The sequence below is a fragment of the Aptenodytes forsteri genome, unplaced genomic scaffold, assembly GCF_000699145.1.
Source record: "Aptenodytes forsteri isolate BGI_AS27 unplaced genomic scaffold, ASM69914v1 Scaffold241, whole genome shotgun sequence".
NCBI lineage: Eukaryota > Metazoa > Chordata > Aves > Sphenisciformes > Spheniscidae > Aptenodytes > Aptenodytes forsteri.
In genome coordinates this window covers 7,232,821-7,253,375 of record NW_008795252.1, presented here as the reverse complement: position 1 = coordinate 7,253,375, position 20,555 = coordinate 7,232,821, and the positions used below count along the sequence as shown (strand labels likewise).

Below are 20,555 nucleotides of genomic sequence, written 5' to 3'. Positions count from 1 at the left end.
AATTTTGACCCGCTACTTTTGTTCAGCTGTGGCATATGCTGAGCTCATCTTCTTCCACTGGAGATATTCTGTGTCTTTTTTTCTAGGTATAACTAGTTACGCACTGGTGGCGTTATACATATGTGACTACGAGCTGCTAGCTTGACCTCTTAAATTAGTACGGACCTAATTGCCCAGCTGTGACCAAGATTACTCATCAGAGCCCATCGCTTGATGGGCAGATTCCAGCCCTGTTCTATGACACAACAGACATTGCTTTGGAGACTTGTTCCTCCACAAACTCCCACTGAACCCCAGGAGGAGATCTGTCCACAGATGAGATGCCCCACCGCTTTCCACCTCTCGTTGACACACTGCTAACCTGACTCCGGTTTAGCGTTCTGAAAGGAAACGACAGTTGTGTGCTGAAACAGGAGCTGGTGACCTCAGCCTGCTTCCCGTTACTGAAGGTGGAAGAAACAGCAGTGTGATAGCTAGGACACTGCAAGGGAACCCACAGGATCTCAGCTGAGGTGGTGTCTGTTATTGACGTCGTGTATGAATGGTTGTTTGGTATTACTGTGCTGGGGTCCTCCCACTGGAAAAATGGCACTACGAATACCCTCCTATTCCAGGAAGCCATCCTGAGAACAAAGCTGCCTGCAACTGAGAGGCACACAGATACCCCTCAGAAAAAAAAACCACATGCAAGTACCCACATTGTCAGAAACGCAATGCTGTAGGGCCTGGTACAGTACCTTGCTTTTGGGTGGAGGGCTGTTTGTGCTCTTGTCTGTGTGGATGCTGGTAGGGGATACAGCAGCACCAAGGTTACCCTGGGGTATGCCAGGTATCTTGCCTCCCGGAGACACTTGCATCGCAGCAAGTTGGGCAGCATACAACTGCTGTAAAAACAAACAAACAAAAAGTGGGGTGTGTGTTGGGGGGGAAGAGAGAGAGAGAGCGCGGAGAGACATCATCAATAAGTAAGTAATCTTCCCAAAGCTCCTCCTACTGCAGATGATGTATTGCCCTTCTGATGGGTATTTTTTATTTAGCACACTGGTATATTTCGAGACAAGAATTGTCATCTCAACTTTTGTGACTCATTCCTCAGGGGGCAAATGACAGACGTCATCATGAGAAATGTCCCAGCTTCCCTGTGTGTCCAGGGATTCAAAACAAGGAACAAAAGCTAATCTTCATGGTTCGCCTGAGCCACTGGGCAATCTTTCCTTTCGTGAGACGACTTAGGCATAACAGCATCTTCACTGATAAGATGCCTTGACCCCTGTGAAATTCACATGATATTTGATATGATGGTCTCTGTGCTACCATTTTATGTTTCTTTATCTTACTTGCTATGTTTGCCTTGTTTGCACAGGCTGTAAAGTGTTTGGGACAGGGAATGTCAAAATTTTGTTTAGCACTTACTGTGAGAGCCCACTCTCCGTTGGGTTCTGGGGAACCACTACAGTCAATATAAATATATACATATCAATGGTAACGTACTGTCCATTAGCAACTAGAAGCTCCAATTAAGACTAAGAACCCTTTCTGTGATAGATGCAAAGCAGATACAGAGTGGGAATGTTTTTCTCTTCAAAACTAAACCAGTAAGGCACTTTAAACACATATTTGATTATTAGCATGTGAATACTTATAATCACAGTCATCTGTTTAAAGTTAAGCACTACAGTAAGAGTTTAATGGACAGAGGTCAAAAGCAGAGAGAAAACAGGCAAACTAGCAGTGCCTGGAATCTCCCCTGACTTCCAAATAAGTAGTGGAGAAAATAAACATGGTGGGCAGGAGAAGCAGCAATTGTTGCTGCTTTGTGAATAGAGAAGAATTCAGGTGAAGCCAAATAGAAGTCAGATGCTTGAGAGAGCAGGTAATGTAGTAACAAGGGCTTTCCCTCCTCAGTCACAGTATCAGTTTCAAAGACTCATGCTATGTATTATTTGTGCTGTGCAGTACATGCGTAATGTGTAACACTGAATGATGGTGCGCTCTGCCTGCAGGTGCTAACAGAGCTTCCAAGATGCAATGTGACAAGGGGTAACATGCAGGAACATGAAAGTGGATGTGAAAAAACAAGGGGGCTTCAATATGACTAGTCTAAGAAGTCTTGTTGGTGGTGCTTAGTTGTTTTGCTGTTGTTTTTTAGTTAATTGCATATGCTGATAAAAGAACAAAGGTCAGATTGGAGGGCACAAAGAAATGCTAACCCAAACCAGAAAGTCTGAAAGAGGAAAATGAGGATTCGTTACAGGAGTATTTCACATGGGGCTGTGCAAAAGGTAGAGAGACACTGCTAATGTGAGTTTAGAGTACATAAGCCCCGTAGCAAACACTTAACTTGATCAAACGGGCAAGATTTACTGCTCTGAGTCTCGGACAACCCTGGACATTGTCCCGTGGTTCCCTGTACAAACTCTTCCCTTCACTGGTGCACAATCCATAGCCCTATGTTATTTCACATAATTAAAAGTAACCCATTTCGGCTCTTTTAGGTGTAATCAGGCACCAAGTTCTTACTTATTTCTCTTTCACTCTTTCTATTGTTTTCAGACTTTCTATTCTTTTCAGTTTTGAATCCTTTTTATTTATTTTCTCTACTTTGATCACTGCTTGTTCCTTATTTTTCTGTACTTCTTAATCATCATTTATCTATCCCTTCCTGTTTAGTCTCCCTCTTTCCCTACCATTCATTCATATATTCATCCGTTCTCTCGTTGCCTCTTCCTCAAATTTATTTCTTCATTTATTCTGTGTTACCCCCAGCGAGTCTGAGCCAAATAGATGCAAATCAACTACAGATAAAAGTCATCAAAAACAATCCAGCCACAAATCAGTCACAGATTCAAATGCATGTATTTATCAGTTCAAGTTCATATCCATTCATTCGTTCAAAAGAAGACTAAATCCAGCAGGGAGAAAGGAACAAGGGTCTGTGTGAACCAGAGAAGAACTGTAGCAGGCAGTTGAAGGAAAACCAAGCCAGCTTTATGTAAGAATTAATATATCAGAAGGGCAACAGTTGTTTACGAAATAGGATAGATGACTAGGGAATAGCTCAAACATAATCAGACTCTGGTGATGACTGAGCAGATCTAGGGAAAGCTTTTCCTTTTCTTTTGCTCCCTATTGAAAAAAAATGACAAAACAAATTGAGGCAACTAAAAGACAAAAGAAAGTCAAACGGCCATTGAGCAGGAAAGGTTCAAGCTTGCTGCTAATCTATAGATTAGGTATCAGAGAATATGTCTAGTCCACAAGCAAAGGTAAAAATAACATAGTCAGTTTGGACACTTAGCAGTCCTGAAACCAACTGCAGATCATTGACAGGCCATACAGGAACCAGCCTATTGAGGACAGCCCCCCAGAAACTTCTGTGAGGCTTTGGGGAAGACTTTTCAAACAGAATCCTTACCCTGAAAAGAGAGGGAAATCTCTACCTCAAACATAGCTCTCAACCTTCTGTTGAGGTCCAAAGAATGAATCACAAGAACTAAACTATATGAAACACATGCACAGCATGGTGTCCAAGAATCTGTACCACCTAACACCTGTTCAGTGGTCACTAAGAAATGTGTTGGAAACCATGGTTCCTCCTTACAGTATTGTCGTCAACCACCCTTTTGACAATGCATGCAAAGCAGACGATGACTAAATAAGCATGGGGGATGAATTTCCCTATGCAACAGCCCAGGAGAAAGCCATATTTTTAGGTTATAAATGGAATATATGGAATTTCAAATGCATGCCTTATTCTCAGTTCAGGGACAGATATACCTCAGGAGAGTGAAGCACGCAGTCTAGTGTGGAGTAATCTGGAAGGAGGGGTGGAAGAAAACCTATAAAAGCCTTCATTCATGCTTTGTACAAACTTCTGTCCTCCTGTTATCAGATTCAACATCTCACCTCTATTTAATTCATTTTGAGAATTAAAAACAAACATTAAATAAAATCGTCTAAGAGGTGCCTTGTTAGAATACCCTCTGAAAAAGTCCCTTCCTGCAACACAAACCAACTATTCTACTGAAAAGCAACATCAGGCCCAGCTCTAAAGTGAAAAACATGTAGCTTATGAAATTGCAAGGGTCCAAATCCTATTTAACCAGCAAGATTGCTTCTATATTCCCCCCCAAATCCTATTTAACCAGCAAAATTGCTTCTTTTTTCCCCCCCCCCCCCCGATTTAAAAAAATGGACAGAAATATACAACACACAGCACATTTCTTAGACTGTCAATATTTTTGAGCTCTGACATTATTGAACCTGCCTGTTCGTATTTAGTTATTTTAGGACATGATGACCTTTAGCTTAAACCCAAGGAAAGGGCAAAGGTGTGGCCAAGTGCTGTGAATCAAGACAGCTAAATGACAACAATTTATGCATTCATTTCATAGACAAACTGAACTCCACCAAAAGAACTTTTCTACCCCTGCTTCCCCAATAGAGTTTCAGATTTTGGAACAGTGTATGAATCGGTCTCTGTTGAAACATTCAACCATCAGCTAAAATGCACCCTTATACTTTTCACAGTAATGAAACCAAGACCTCAAAAAGTGCAATGAAAATGATGTTATTCTGTATCACCTCTGTAATACACTGTTCTTGAGCCTCTTAATTTGTACCCCAAACAGGGACTCCTGAAGCCACTTCTGCTACCTTCAGCTAACCTAAAGGCTCAGTCTCAAATTCTAGCGCTCAGGGAGGTAATTTTGCTGCACTACAACTCATACAGGACTTTCAGCCTATAGGGTCTTGACTGGTTTATTGTGACCAAGGCATTCAGTTGAAATCAGTGAAGCACTACTGCTTTAGACAAGTTTATTTTTGCTATACATAATAAATAAGGGTAATATTCTGAATTTAGTAAGATAGATAATACTTCTTCAAGAAGGCAGAATTTGGCTTCTGAAAAAGCAATTAAAAAGTAACATCTATTGTTTGTTTATAAATAAATAACTATGTTTCAGCTCCCCTGCCCATGTGCAATACTGCATGCCTTGTTAATGTTTTCTCATTAACCTCTTACGAAAATCTGTATGGAAGCAAAATCATCAGAACAAAAGCACAATGTGATACACTTTAAAATGAGCAGGAGGTATAGTTATTTTTTTAATGTTGCCCCTCTGTTCTTAAGCTATTAAACAAGAATTCCCCCTTCTCCCTAGGTCACCACCTAAACCATTTAGAATTCTTCCAATATATTAAGCAGAAATATTCAGCTGAACTCTCCAAATGGACTAGCTCTAACAGCTCTTGGCTTGATGACTCTGTAGTACATCAATAGCAAAGCCTTAAGGTTAGACCGGCTTTGAAAACTTTCCCCTTGGGCATTGTTGTTACATGTTAACAATGCTCATTACTGCTTTGAGGGTACACTAAAAATGAATTCTTGTTCTATTAATACAGAAAATGAGAATGAGTTTTAATGGCAATTTTAAAAAGGTCTGAACAAAGTGTTAGCAATTACACAGGCAGAGATAGTTGATTCAAGCACCTATAGGCATTTGGATTACAGTATTATCTCTTATTAAAATATTTTTATTAGTGAACAGTAGAGATTAAGAGCTGTTATTAAAAAAACCACAGAGAGATAGAGACAGGTGGTACTGGAAACCGAATCAGTTACTGCAATAAATTTGTTTCTGATATAAACTAGTTTTTCAGTGGAGTTACCACAGTGGTGAATTTACAAACCACTGTGCTTAAATGTTTGAACTGTTGACTGATCCAACACTTCGATTTCTTTGTCATTCGGAGACCCATCATTAAAAATATACACATGAATGGCCCTGTCCTTTGATTTTTGCATAATCTGGGGGAAAAAATGGTATAAATTGAGATTCTCTCATTCAGAATACATGAATTCCACTTTCTTTACCTCAAATTTTATGCTTATATAAGGCATACAAAGTGTTTGATTATGGCAGAAAGAATTAATTTCGGATCTGTTCAGGTGGCTTTTTTATTTAAAAAAAAAGGACACAAGGAATTAGAAAGAAAAAGGAATTAATTTAAAACAAACATTTGACATACATCCTACTGTAAGATAGGTTTTTAAAGGTAGTGGCAAAATAGATAAAAAGTTAACTATAGAAATTAGAATTAAAGCTGCACTCATTAGTGATTGGTAGCAATGCTTTCTAGATCTTCTATGAAAAAAGTTCTTAATTTAGCTCTTCATTACATATCTGAAAGGTACAAATGCCAGATTTTCATCTTTTCTGTGTCTGAGTTTCCTTCAAAGATTGTTAGCCAAACATTTCAAAGCGACACACTAATTTGTACATTCAAAACTTCAGCAAAGGCTTTAAAGTGCCATTTGTTTGCACCAACTGGGAGATTTTCAGAAAACAAAGATAATATGTGAACATAATTTCAATCAGCTGCTTTAAAACCTTGCCCAAAGAACCCCTTGCAAGGTGAATTTTACTCTGCTTCAGTGCTTGAGTTTACTAGCTTTCACTTTGGGCTAATTTCAGATAAGAACAATACAGCTCAAGATCCTGAGATGCACTTAAAGTATTTTGGTTTATTTTGTTTTTATTTTATTTTGTTCTTCAGAATTCTGAACAGAGTTGGATAATTATTACTGTTCTACCTACCGTATGTCTTTATCACACCCATTTCCTAAAAGAAATTGCCCTGGTTCCCAGTGCTGAGGTATGCATATGTCCCACAGAGACTCTTTCTGGCAGGGGACCTTGCCTGGCCTAGTGTTTCCTTTATGCATCAAGTAAAAAATAGCAAGCTGGATGAATCTGCCCCAAAATTGTGGACCACACAGAGACTAGAGAAGATACACTAAATGTTGAAAAGCTACACTGTTCTTTCCCGTGGCCACAGAAACCAGCTAACTTCTTTTGAAAACTCCCATCCTAGATTTGCTCTGTATTTACCCTAAGGGAGGAAGACAAGTAAGTAAATCATGGATCAAGGAACAATAATAAATATTTGAAAGTTAAGACTGTGCAAATTAATAGATAAGTAATATGCTGCTTTTAATCAGAGATCATTGGTAACACTTGGAGGAACTGCCTAGAGAAATGGTGGATTTTGACTCTTGATGTTTCAGTCAAGATTGGATGTGTTTCTGGAAGATGAACTTTAAACAAAGAGTTTATTATGCCCAATAATATTTTATATCTTGTTTTGTCAGACTAGACAATCTAATAGTCTCTCTAGCCTTAAAAAACCTGAGACTTAGAAAGAAACATTAAGAAAAACAAGTTCTCATTAGAAAAACTGTAAAGCATTTACAAACAGAACAAGGCCTCATTTATACACTTCTGCATGCAAGTTACAAGCACAGCCTTGTAACCACCATCTCTCTCGTATTAGAAAAACATCACTTTTAGAATCAGTAACCACAAGTCTCCATAAAATGATTCTGGTAGCTGATCTCTAGGGTTCTGGGCCCTTGGCCCTTATTCCTGAGAATAATCTCACTGTAGTCAACAGAACCACCTCGCCCGTGCCAGGCTGAATGCACTAGTTCTTTTCTCATTTGGAACTTCCATGGTATGACCAACTGGGGATCCTTGGCATCCAGAAACAAGGCTGGAGTCCAGGTCACTGAAAAACTGAATGAGCTTTAAGTCTGCATTTGAAGTAATAAAGACTTCTATCATCACTGCAGTACATTCAAAACAATGCTTGCTTTGCTTGTAAAACAGTGGATAAAGTAAAAATGTAGGTACAGTTTATGGTAGCTCTGAGTTTTGTTAGAAACTAATGTAATTTTGATGGATAGGACAACCATTTTAGGTAAAGTACAACTATATTTGTATTTATAGTAGCTTCTATGAGAAACACACTAAACATAACACTCTACAAACGTTAAGAAATTCAGTTTTCCTTGAAAAGCAGTCTTCAATTCTGTCAATGGATAAATGCTATTCAAATATTAGCAAGGTGAGAATCAGCACCCGTGACATCAACTGACCATTCCTGGTGACACAGGAAGACTGTAGGAAACTCCTGATTAGAGGCTAGACCTCATGGCTCCTTTGTCCCATGCCTTAACAGGAAGACAATCCTTCTACAGGATGTAACTGTAGGAACTTATCAATAGACACTTCCTATCAGAGGCTAATAAGATCTGTTAGTTTCTGTGATAAAATATCATTGTAAACTGTGTGTTTAAGATTGTCTGCTCTTTACAAATGAACAGTTTTTAACTGGAAAACTGCCCAAGTGACCTACATATTCATACATACCATGTTCACACCATATGACAGTAATTGAAATAGAGTGACTATATGGAATGCGTATTGGAGAGGAAACTTGATAATGTCTTCTGGAAAAAGCTTGTTGGATGAAATGTTGCAGATGAACAGTGTCCCCTTCAAGGAAAGTAATTAATATTGTACATATTTAAAAAAACATATAACCTGGCAACAATTTATTCCTATAGTTTGTGGTGCAGCAACAGAATATAATGCAGCCATTACTGCCATGTATTTTTATGCCAACAGAACTTCTTTTGTTAGAAAAAAGGAAGAATTTCTTGAAAGTAAGGACATACTTTTGACAGCATACTCCTTAAGGAGTATACAGTAAGATGGGCAGTGGTAATGTAGAAGACCAACAAACAACAGGGATGCGTAACTTAAGAAGAAGGGGCATTTGTTTTGTAAACTGCATTCCCTTTATCACTGACTATTCTGTAATGAAGATGAAGTCTTTGTATGAAGGTTCCACATGGAGACTTCTGTCCCAGTATAGCTTTTCCAAATTAGAAGCTTGAAGTTAGTAAAGTGGCCCAGACATTATACTCTTGTAGGAAGAAAATCACTACTGCCTATTTGTTTACCACAAGTATGTTTCCCAAGAGCTTGTTTTTTGATATATCCAGATTTTTGGCAACTAACTCGGAGCACCTGACTCCAGTAAGTGTAATTTCCCATTTGAGAGAACAAAATCCTATGAGTGGCCATTTGACAAAATACTTATTTCATATTACATTGCTTTACTTGACTGGTACTGTATATAATCATTCATTGTTACCCATTAAGTGACTAGAGTAGTTAATAAGCAAACACTGCCAGCAGAATTACTGTAAATAAGGTTCTATATATTTCAGATTGCTAAGCTATAATTAAGGCATTTCACTATTTTATACACATCTCCTTAAGCGACTCTTTCTCCAGTTTTTATTTATAGATTTTCTGTTTGCATTTTAAGTTGTTGTATTCAACAGGGAATTAAGTCAGGAAAACTCTGTGCCTGCTTTTGGACTGATACTGAATTAATTACTTCAAATCTGAATACTCTGTTTCTCCTGAAGTTAAGTGCAGAGCTCATGGTAGAAAGATTAAGGTCAACTGCATTTCTTATTTTGAGAACGTGGATTTGCTCACTTGAATGCTGATATGGTATCAGGTTCTTATATCTTGATGATTGTAAGATTCCTCAGTGACTTGTCCCTCCTCTTCTTCAGGAATAAAGTAGTGAAATAGGTATTTTGCAGTACATGTGGACCACAGCACTCAGCCTGCTCTTTTGTGATAAGCTATGATAAGAAAAGAGTCCTAAAATACTGAAGTTCCTCCTTAAAGGTAGCAAAAGGATGATAATCACCTACCAGAAGCAACAATGTCATATTACCGAACTATAGTGTGTGGGAGGGGACAAGAAATAAATTGAACAAGAAAATAAATTGAAAAAGTTTCACTTGGATATTTTTTCCAGTATATTTCCTTAAGTTCCCCCATGCTTATATCTTCATGTGTTAATTATGATATCAAACAGTGAAATCAGAAACATATTCTTTCTCTTCTGTTTCCCTCTTGACATTAAGAGTATTTCTGAACCTGGAGTACCATGCAATTGTATCTGTTGTCCTTGGAAGTATAAATTAACATTGTTCCTCGGTTATCTGACGTGCATAGGAGCTCAGTGACATCTACTCAGCTCATTCAAAAGCTTACTTTGCTCTTTGAACTGGGTTGTATTATGTGGTCAAGGGGTTTGGATAAAGGCACAGGAGACAGAGTGTGACAAGCTCTTAGTCCATCGTAAGCAACTTTCAACAGAGCTCACTTTCACAGGCGCAGAGAGCCACAGCTACTCTCTTCCAGTTTGGGTAGAGACGAAAGAATGTGACATTTGTGCCTTAAAGGGGAACTAAGGACTGCATCTGAGCTGCTTCCCTTGTGCCAAGCCTCCCTGAAAAGAACACATAAAGGAGGAAGTACGGGTAGAAGAATAATATTGAAAGGGAGGGACTGGTGATGGATAGACCATCCGAGCTGCAGAAGAAAATGTACTTATTTTGAGAGCTAAACTAAAACAAATTGATTCCTAGAATAGTTCTGAAGAAATTTTTTCTCCTTCCCTTCTTCCTTAGCAGGGAGCCCTAATAGGATGTAACATTGAGCTGCAGCAGTTATTTTATTTTATTTTTGGAGGTGGAAAAAGTAAAGTAAGGTTATTATTTTGGGGGAAGAGAACGTCAGTCCTGCAGTGCTAGCTTTCCAGTTTAAGGGTTTCTGTACTGCAGAAAACTTTCAAATAAGTCCTATTAGAGTTCAACAGGAATCCGTTTACCTTTAATGTAATTTTTGTTCATATTCATTGCTGTACATGCTCATTACCAAAGTCCTCCAGAGAGCTGAAAAGTCCTACCTCATCTTATGGGATCCTGTTGAGAAGTCATAGTATCAATACAGGGCACCAGTTCACCTTCCCAGCAGCACATTGTGATCCCTTTCCATAAGAGCAGAATACACGACAAGAACTGTGGAAAGCTCCAGCTCACATGTACTTTTCCTTTGGCTTTAACCCACATGGACTCCCCGCTTCTTCTAAAACAGAGTATTTGTGTTCTAGGTGTTATTAAAGACAAAGCTTGCAGAAAAGGTCAAACTTACTAGACCTGTAGGGAAACTAATTCCAACCAAGCACATAGAAATCGGCCTAACTTTTGAGCCTCACTGAATCAGAGCAAATCTGATTTGCTTCAAACCAGAAACCAGCTGAGTTTCGCTCTGGTCAGATTCCTCCTAATGTTCTCAACAGTGAGTCCTATCCACTTTAAACTTACAGAAGTGCCTAACTTCAAACTAGCCCCATTGCTATAAGCTAGATAACTTAGATGCTTAGAAAAACAAATGCATGTTTGTTGAACTGGGATGCTTGAGGTTAGGAGATGACAGGGTACAAAGAGCGTGTGGAGGAGAGCGCCATTATTTGTTAACAAAATTGCTGAGGAGAGCTGAGAGAGTAGAAAAGCACTCAATTAATTTAATTATTTTGGAGTTTGCTACGTTATATAAAAGTTCCCCTTTAACAAAATGAAGTAGGAGAAACAACTCAATAGCTGTTCAATCTTTTTACTCTTTGATTTTATGATAAAAATGGGTGTGGTCCATAAAACTCCCCCTCCAACGGAGCCCATAAAACTCCAGAGAGCCTGAAACCTCTGTGAAGCTTTGGCAAACTTCTCAGGAAATAACATAAGAAGCTGTTTTCTGGTTCATCTCATTATTTCCATGCTTACACTGATGTAATGGGAAGAGTGACACTTTGCATATTCCATTAGGACACATACAGAAGTTTAATTCTTAATTCTTAGAGACTTTGTTCCCCCAAAAGGGGTCTCTGAAAACTTCTGAAATCCCTTAGGATTCAGTTTCTGACTCTCACTACAATGAAACTGCAAACACTAAGGTTCAATGACGCTGCGTGGTCAGACTTCAGCCCACGCATGAAAAGCCTTAAATCTAGCCTGAAACTCATGCCAATATGCCTCTTTTGGCACATGCTGTACTCAAGGTTTAAGAAACTATAGGCACAATAACATGACTGAAGGTCAAAGGGAATTACATCTTTAACTTTTATGTTCCTCACATGCTGTGCATCACCCAAGCACAAGAGCAGCTTTGGAACTTTATATTCAGCTAAGAGGAATACGATGGCTGCTTCTAGTTTTACCAATCCATATGGATAACAAAGAGCTGCTGGAGCCTCATGTTCCCATATCAAGTGTGAGCTTTGTATTTCTTGGTATCACACTGACCAAGGCAAATACAAGCTTCTCCATATTTCTCCACTGCCACCCTTCCATCCTGATGAAAGCTGTTAAGTCCCAGACTCTTCCAGCTTACCTGGATTACCCTATGGAAGCATCCTCTCTCTCCTTTAACTCTACAGCACTTTGCTCTTAAATCTAGAGGGGGTGAATGCAGAAATACCTCTCTCTCAACTCCTGTTTTTCAGGCAAAAAGGATGCCATTCATTGGCAACAGGGCTGTAACCTCTAACTCATCTCTTAAAGGATCCTACATAGCCACATATTCTACAACCAGTGACATGCACTATATTAACACTACTTAACTAGTAACAAGCTCTATAATCCATTAGCACATCTGATCCATCCATGACTATTTATTAAAGTTGATTTTCACAATTTGAGGCACCGAGTAAATTTTTTAAAAAAGACATAAAAACTGTGGACTCCTGAGTGAAAACGGTGCTTTCCGAAAATTGTCCCCTTCACACAAATTTTTAGTATGGAATTTTTTATAACATAAAGGTGAATCTGCTTGTCCAAAAACCTTAAATACTGAAATTACTGTGCATGCTTAGGAGACATTTTTCAATTGTTAATAATGTAGCTGGGTTATAAAAAGAGCTAATCTGTATTTTAAATTGTTCATCTGGAAATTTGGATTAGGAGGAAAAATACAGCAATTTTTATGTTTTAGAAAGCAGTACCAAACACTAAACTCTTTTCAATTCAAAACAACAGCCAAAATTGATGTAAAATCAAATTTAAATTGCTTCTGGCTGAGTAGTTGTCTGTAAAGCAGAAGGGGTGGGAGTACCAAAGAGTTTGCAATGGAAACACCAAGAAGCTCTTAACTGTAGTCACACTAACAAAAGCTGCTATCATGAAGTAATAACATTATCCAGAAATCTCTGTTCATTACCTCATTCCTAATGCCATCTCATTTCACTTGAGTTACTTGGGTCTGATGATGCGGTTAATGAGCAAGGAGGTGTTCGAGTGGGTGTGAATTAGGGGCGCTGCTAAAATAGAAGCTATTTTAACAGTTCTGTGTTTAATATAGTCTGAAGCTCTGTAATTTTTTTTTCAGGTAAAATACTTGCACTTTCCAAGGCTAACACTGACTTTGGCAGAGCACAGATAATACCTAGACATATTCATATTACACAGAGTATTACAGAGGGACTCGTGTGTCTATCCCTTTTCTCTCTCCATCATTCCACCCACAAGTCTAACATAGCAGGAATGCTAACGCTTTGATTTCCTGCGTTCAGAAGTTTTCCTCAAAAATTTGGATATTTATAGTGACCATGACAGAAGACATTGCCGATAGCTTCTCTCCCCCTATCCCTGTACTCCACAAGCCATCTTCACATACCGCACAGCAATCCATTACAATATGTTCTAACATCTGCCTCCTCATATGATGTACGACCTATTTGATTGACCCTTTTTATGCTGCTCCAAGACTGGCTGTTCATTACAGTGGGAGGGTGAACAGTACTCATTGCTTCTTCAGTTAGCAACTGGTAAATATATCTCCGTTTTGGGAAAGACTGGGAATGTCAAGCAGGGATCCTCCTCACTTCTCTCTGTATAGCAACGATCCACTCCATACGGTGCCTTCCTTTATTGCTAATTATGTGTCACATTTCAATCCAGAACAGGGAAGGTCTCTTGTGGGCCCTCCCATCTATTGCTAATATATTAAACATTTCTGCCAATTGAATTTTTCCATGACAAGTATTAACATTACCCAATGTTTGTGACTCCAGCGTGGGAAGCATGAATAATGCAAGAAGCAGTACACTCCTCCATTACGCAGGGACACATCTTGTTTTTGCCAAAGTTAGCAACTGTAAAGTATCTCTCAACTTCTCCAGTTAATATCATGGCATAATACAGGCTTTTGGTCAAAGTGATCATATTCACTACAATAAAAGGAGCATCTAAGGTAACATAAAAGCACTTCCCATTATCGCAGGCATGAAATACAATCCTTATTCTCACCATCTATCTTTCCATTATGTATTTAACAACACTGACATACTTCAGGACCACTGTCGATTGTCTAAAGTCATCTGGCATGAAATGGAATGAATATGGCTATGAAAACGTAGGGAAGCAATGCACTGACCAGCACAACAGGATATCTCCTCTTCCCAAGGACAGAAAACTCAACTGACACAGGGAAGCCACACATATTTGGTGGTTAACAAGTTGTCTGCACTGACTCCAACTCAGTGTCTTTCACAAATTCCAAGAGAAATATTAAATCAGTTGGCCTTGAGGCTCCATGTCCCACCACAGAAATATTCTGACTTTATTGTCGTTTGTTACTTGTTTACTAACTGGAATTGCCTGAGCAAATGAAAAAGGAAACTGAACCGCAGTAGAAAAGTACACGCAGTGGGGGTAAGTGGGGAATCCACCTGACTAGGTCTGAGCTAATCATCCTCAGCTCCCTTTACAAAAACTAGACTGAAACCTGCAACTTTAGGCCAGATGAATTATACATGTTAGGCATCCATGGCTAAAGGTGATTCTCATCCCGCCATCCTGAGTACAAACCAGGAAAAAAACTAGCTAGTCTGTGCTCAGCATGTCTATGTCATTTTTTAAATTTTGTGTTAGCAGCTGAATTTTTTAAAGTGAAATATATCTGTCCTCTCTGAAGTTAATGAAAAATACACATTTCCTTTTTTCTTGTTACACAAGTAAGATGGAAAGTGACTTTGTCTTCCTCAAAGCTGTACAACTGCTAAGGCATACAGCCACATTTTCAGCACAGAACATGTGGGAAAGGGCATATAACTCCCCCAAAGTTGCCTGCAAATTACTTTGGATTTGTGTAGAGAACATATATGTTAACATAAAGTAGAGTGTGAACCCAAGGAAAATGAAGACAAACACTGACAGCTGGCCAATCTTGCCCTTCTTTACTGTGTTTGCCTCAAATATAGTATGTTTGTAAGAATGTGTGAAATACTTCTGAAAATAACAGTTATACTCCATTTAGTTTTAACAAGCAAAGGAACATACAATTTACAATCCTCTTCAGAAGGATCTGATTTACTAAAATTCATGGAGAGATGTCAGCAAATTCCCAGGAGGAGTTAGATACCTAACTTATTCAATATCTTGCAAATTTTGGAACACAGGTGTTCCATTCTGATTTTTTTCTCATATGTCCAAGGTTACACTAATTTTATATAATGATTTCTTTTTAATTTTTATCTTCAATTTAATGTTCCAAAAAGAATCAGACCAATGCTTATACCATAGATGGCTTCTTCCTCCCAACAGTGGGGTGTTACCACATTTCAGGACACTGACCACCAACTACACTTTCTTCTTCCAACCAAGATAGGATGTAGAAGAGGGAATCTTTGCCACCTGCATCCCAGCGGTGACTGACAGACAGCCTCTCTCATCCTCCTCTTAGGGAATTCTGAGAAGGAGATTCACACCATTAGGATACAACGGACATATGCTGCACTGCTCATCCCCAATTAAGTAAGACCAATTATGATTAGATCTTTGTCCTTCAAATATACTTCTATTATGCAACTCTGAGCTCTGTCCCCAATATTTCATATACTGCAAGCATAGGAAGGACCCACTGGAGCTTCCCATTGCAGAAGTAAGAACTATGACTGGAAGACAACAGTCATCCTGAAAGGCCTTTTGCTTCAGCTTACTGTGTAGGAGGATTACACCAATTTTAATGAGCTTAGCATAAGTAACGTCTTAGAGAACGTACATCTCAGATTTTCCCACAAGATTGAAAATACGTTACCTTCCAGTATTGTTTATAATTAGTATCATTGTCCAAATTGTTTCCCGCAGAATCACTGTTCTTATAGATGACACCTCTCAGTGTCATCAATGACAGCTTTTTAGACTTTTGACCCTCCTTGAAAGTAAAGCATTGTATAAACTGTAAATTGTTTTGACTAACGAGACTGGTAACAAGTATGAAATGTTCAGGGACAGTATAATGTGTACTAGCAGGATTACATGGCATTTGCAGACATGGGGGAATCACTTGTTTTAGACTTCCACAGTTAACTGTAACCTCTTTAAAATGAATTGCCATTTCTGCAGTAGCAGAAAAAAGCAACCCCAAAGATGGTATCTATTCTCATTGGCCTAGAGGAAATCTAAGAAGTTGTCAGTGGTATTATCCTTCCTCCCTCTCCTCCCTGCTTGTCTTCCATATTCTGACGGCTGTTTATGAGCTCAGCTGTCATTCTTTGCACCAGGGAAAGATAGATGGGACACACCAACCCCAACCTAAGTGACCTTTGGATGTGACAAGATTTTTAGGTCAGTCCCGCTAAATGGAAGCCTTGGTGTATCGAGGCTCGCCTCAGGGTGAAATTTCCAGTGAATTTATTATCTCCCAATGCCCTTTGGACTGCTTCCCACCATCAAACACCATGGCAGCACTCGGAACAGGAAGAAATACATTAACTGGAATCTGATCGTTTTAAAAGGTTACAGCTGCCCAAATATAATTTAATTTCATACTTGCCCTTTGAGGGTTTGGTGTATATTTTCATTTTATGACTGCAAATGATAAAGCTCTTAAGATTCCAGGCAATAAAAAGGAAAAGGGGGGAGAAAGTATTTTAAGGGTTAGAAGTCTATTCAGTTCATAGTCAATGAGCAAGGTGACAAATCAGCTTTTTTTTTGAACTAACATTTCCTCATTTTTTTAGTATTCATTTCTTTCAACACTTTATGGTGAACAATACCTTTTAGTGAAATCAAACTTGTAATGCCACCCAGTGTGATACGAAAGAAACATTTGATGTTGAAGCACCCACCTATCCTACATCCATTAAGGACCTGATTCAGAGCAGCAATTAATGTGTAGTGAAATGAAGTTATCTGAATGAACTGATGCAAAAAACAAACAAACAAACAAAAAACCAGACTTAAGAAAATGCTTAAATGTAAGCATAATACTTTGAGTTTTAACTGGGTAGGCCATGGCTCATTTTAGAATCTCTTCTTCTCTAACTTCTTCTGTCTGAGCTCAGGTCATGTATACAAGTTCATCTACCCATGCCCAGACAGTATGATAAAAATCAGGGTACCCAACACTGCTTTTGGGGCAGCATTCAATTTGGTTAGAGTCCCACGCCCGTGCAATAATGAAATTCTAATGCACGAGTATATGGGATATTACATCCTAGTACACAACACAAAATGCTGGGAAATTATGCTCATTCTCTCTTTTTCCCACCTAAAGTGAAAGCAAGCACTATGCACTGAAACACAAGCTACCACACAAATATGAGCTCAGCCAGCTTGGGCTAGAGCTAGGAAATGCTGAATACTCATGTCCTTCACTGTATCCAATGAAAACTGAGTTACCGAATGAACGCCACCTCACCATCAAACATTCTGATATAATTTTGATGACTGTGTCCTTTCCACAAAACAAATCATGGGAAAAATAAAACAGCTGTGGAAAGGAGGAAGGATTAAGTATGAACGTTGCATATCCTATTTTCAAAGCCACCATAAGAAATTAATTATTGCTGGGCTCCCAAATCCCTTCAGGTCTCTTCAAAAATCTTACCCAAACATACATTGATATATACTGTCCGAACTACTTTGCCACCAGTATATCAGACCAGTGTATAGCAAGAAGCAAGGCTGCCAGGATAACAGGAATGGGATGAGTAGGGTTGATTGGTCTACTAAAAGGAACTATATTCCAAGGCAGCTATTGGTGACACAGCAGGGCAGTGAGTTAAATGTAAGCTATACATACATGACATACTGCTTACCCTAAACATCAATAAGCCCCGAGTTTGTAAAGTAAATATCAGAATATTGAACAAATACCAATGCAAAACTACTGTGGACAAAGTAAGAGATATTTAAGAACAGTTTAACCTACCACAAAATGTAGCACACCTATTAGTGTTTCTATCGTGAATTTTCTAATTGTCAGAAGTTCAGAATTTAATGGTAAAATCAACATCAGAGACAAAATAGGACTTCAACCATGTTCTTTTGCCAAATTCAGCTAGATCCATTTGGTTCCCTTAATGAAATAAATATGCTGCTGTATTCTACGGTAATGGCCCAAAACACTCTAATAACACTATCACAAGCTGTAATGTTTTGGTGCATTAATGGAGAACACACTGTTATAATTTGTAAAGAGTGTTTTGAGCCATGAAAAGGGAAAAGAAAAATTAGGAAAAGGAAAAGAAAAGGCTTTGCTGCCAGATGCTATTTTCACACTCCAGCGTGGAGAGAAGTGTAACCTGCAGAGTGGACACTTCACCTTCAGAAAGGCAGAGAGCTGCTGGCCTTGCTGCCCAGGTGAGCTGGGAGACAGCCGGCCTTCCCCGGCACAGCACCCATGGGGAGGAACATGGGGATGCTGCTTTTCGGGCCCCTGAGTGCATCAGGCAGAGGGACGGGTACCATCTCTCGTGGCACACCACGTCTCTGAGGGCTTAACTTCATTCCCTTGCACACAAACTGGCAGTCCCAAGCCCCTCTGAGAGAAAACGGATACTGTACCTATAAGGAAGGAGCTGAAAAAAGCCATTCTGCAGCAGTCTCCAAAGACAATTTGACTCCCTCAATATGCCACAAACAGATTGCCCCTGTCAGCCGCTGCTGGTGCAGTATGTGGCACAGCTGTGGCTACTAAACCAAACTACAGCTTGCAATACGGCTAGAGGATTTCTGCCGTAGTGCAGATTTTAAGTAGAGAGAGCAATCACTCTAAAGAGCAAGACGTAGAGGCGCACATATAGCTGGAAAACGCTTTTTAAAATCTCAGTTTCTGCTAACGTGAGAGCATTTGAAACTTTCTTACTGCTTTCCTGTTGTATTGATGATCATAGGATACTGATTTCAAAGCTTCTCCCACCTTAAAAACACATTGACTTTTTAAATTGTTTTTCTTTCTCGTATACATGCTTTTTATTTTGCTTTTTAGTTTGTTTGATTTATATGTTTGTCCATCAGGGAAAGACAACTCAAGCGGTAGCTTGCTGACAGCCCTGCTCTCTGTAATTCTAGAGTTTGTCAGTCTCTGAGACAGATGACTTAACAAACTTGCTGGCTGTAAGTTATCTGTGATGTGACTGATCTCTATGGCTAAGAGGTTAAGGAATGTAAATCCAGTAGTCTGCAATACTTTTCTCCTTAGCTATCTAACGAATGGACAGGAACAGAAACAGACCAGTGGTAAAAATGGCAAACATATAATTCAGTTCTGCAAAGTGAAAGGGATCCTTAGAAGCTAGTCTAGGAATTAGACTCAAACTCAGGAGACCAGCAGAGCTCATGTGGGTTACAAACATAAAAGCTAGTCTTGAGGACCACTAGGAGCTACAGGTACTGTAGCCTCCAGATTTTCTTGTTCAGACTCATCTTACAAAATCCACTGGAGTGGAAAACATTAAGAACCTCTGAAAGGAGAAAAGGAATTTGAGGAAACTGAGCCTAGGTATTGGGGAAACAATTGCACTCTGACTTAACCTCAGGAACAGGCTTATGCTATCCAGGCACAACAGAATAACTAAGATTGACGCTCTGAAAGTTACATCTCCAGATACTATGGTATCTTCTATTGAGCTAAGTTCAACTGATGACTTGGAAAGAAAACAAACAGAACAAGCATCCTGACCTCAGTGGTTTGTTGTCTAATGCTTAGATCTGTAGTCTACAGTAACTAGGTATTTCACAGTTTCAAACTGTGCCTAATATTGGCCTCCATTCATAAAAGATGCTAAAATATCCTGGCTGGTAACAGTGAACCCTGGCAAGGAATCAGACGTAAGAAAGACAGGATGAGAATAAGAGCACAAGAACTTTTAATGACTTGCACTGTTCTTGTTGTATGCAATTTATATCACTGGCCAGTGATACTCTCCCCGTGTACACATTTACTATGCTGTTTGTTTATTTCTATCCCATTCTGCCTTGTCAACTGAAAATGACCTAAAACTTTGGAGAAAAAAGAACCGTCATAAACAAGACTGTAGTAAGAAATAAGACATAAATCGAAATTCTTGCATGCTCATGTATTATACCGACCCGCATCTAACAACAAACCATGTCATATGACCTAGGTACAACAAAGCTATCAAGATTTCAAGGGAGATTTTCTTGTGTTAACTTTTTGGGATGCATAAAATGTAGTGATTTGATTTGTAGACCTAAAGGAGTAAGTGAGTGTCAGTAAGTAGTTAGTTTCGTGTAAGTCAGCTTTTCTCACTGTTATTTGTTATTTGTAGCATTGTTCCGCAAGCTCTCAAGAGTGTGCATGTTAGTGATTTGCAGTTTTCCTCTGTGTTTGTCTGTCACGACATTCTGCTGAGGCACTGTAAATATACACTATTGGCAGAGCTCAGCATGAAGACAATGAATTCCAAAAATATCCAGAAAAATTCACTAGTCTGACTGCAGCTTTCATGTTTTATAGAAGGCCCATAACCCCCCCGGTTTCTGGTTTCAGAGCGAGTGCCCCCGCGGCCAGCCAAGCCCCACTCGCTGTGGTTCC

General features: G+C 39.1%; 1 protein-coding gene across 1 annotated transcript in view; it reads right to left on the bottom strand.

Moving 5' to 3' along the window:
* Window positions 1-20,555, bottom strand: part of SOX5 (SRY-box 5) — a 261,446-nt gene that overhangs the window by 55,694 nt on the left and 185,197 nt on the right. The window contains exon 8 of the mRNA XM_019471987.1: window positions 738-884. Within this exon, the coding sequence (XP_019327532.1) occupies window positions 738-884 (147 nt within the window). The remainder of the gene's footprint in view (window positions 1-737; window positions 885-20,555) is intronic.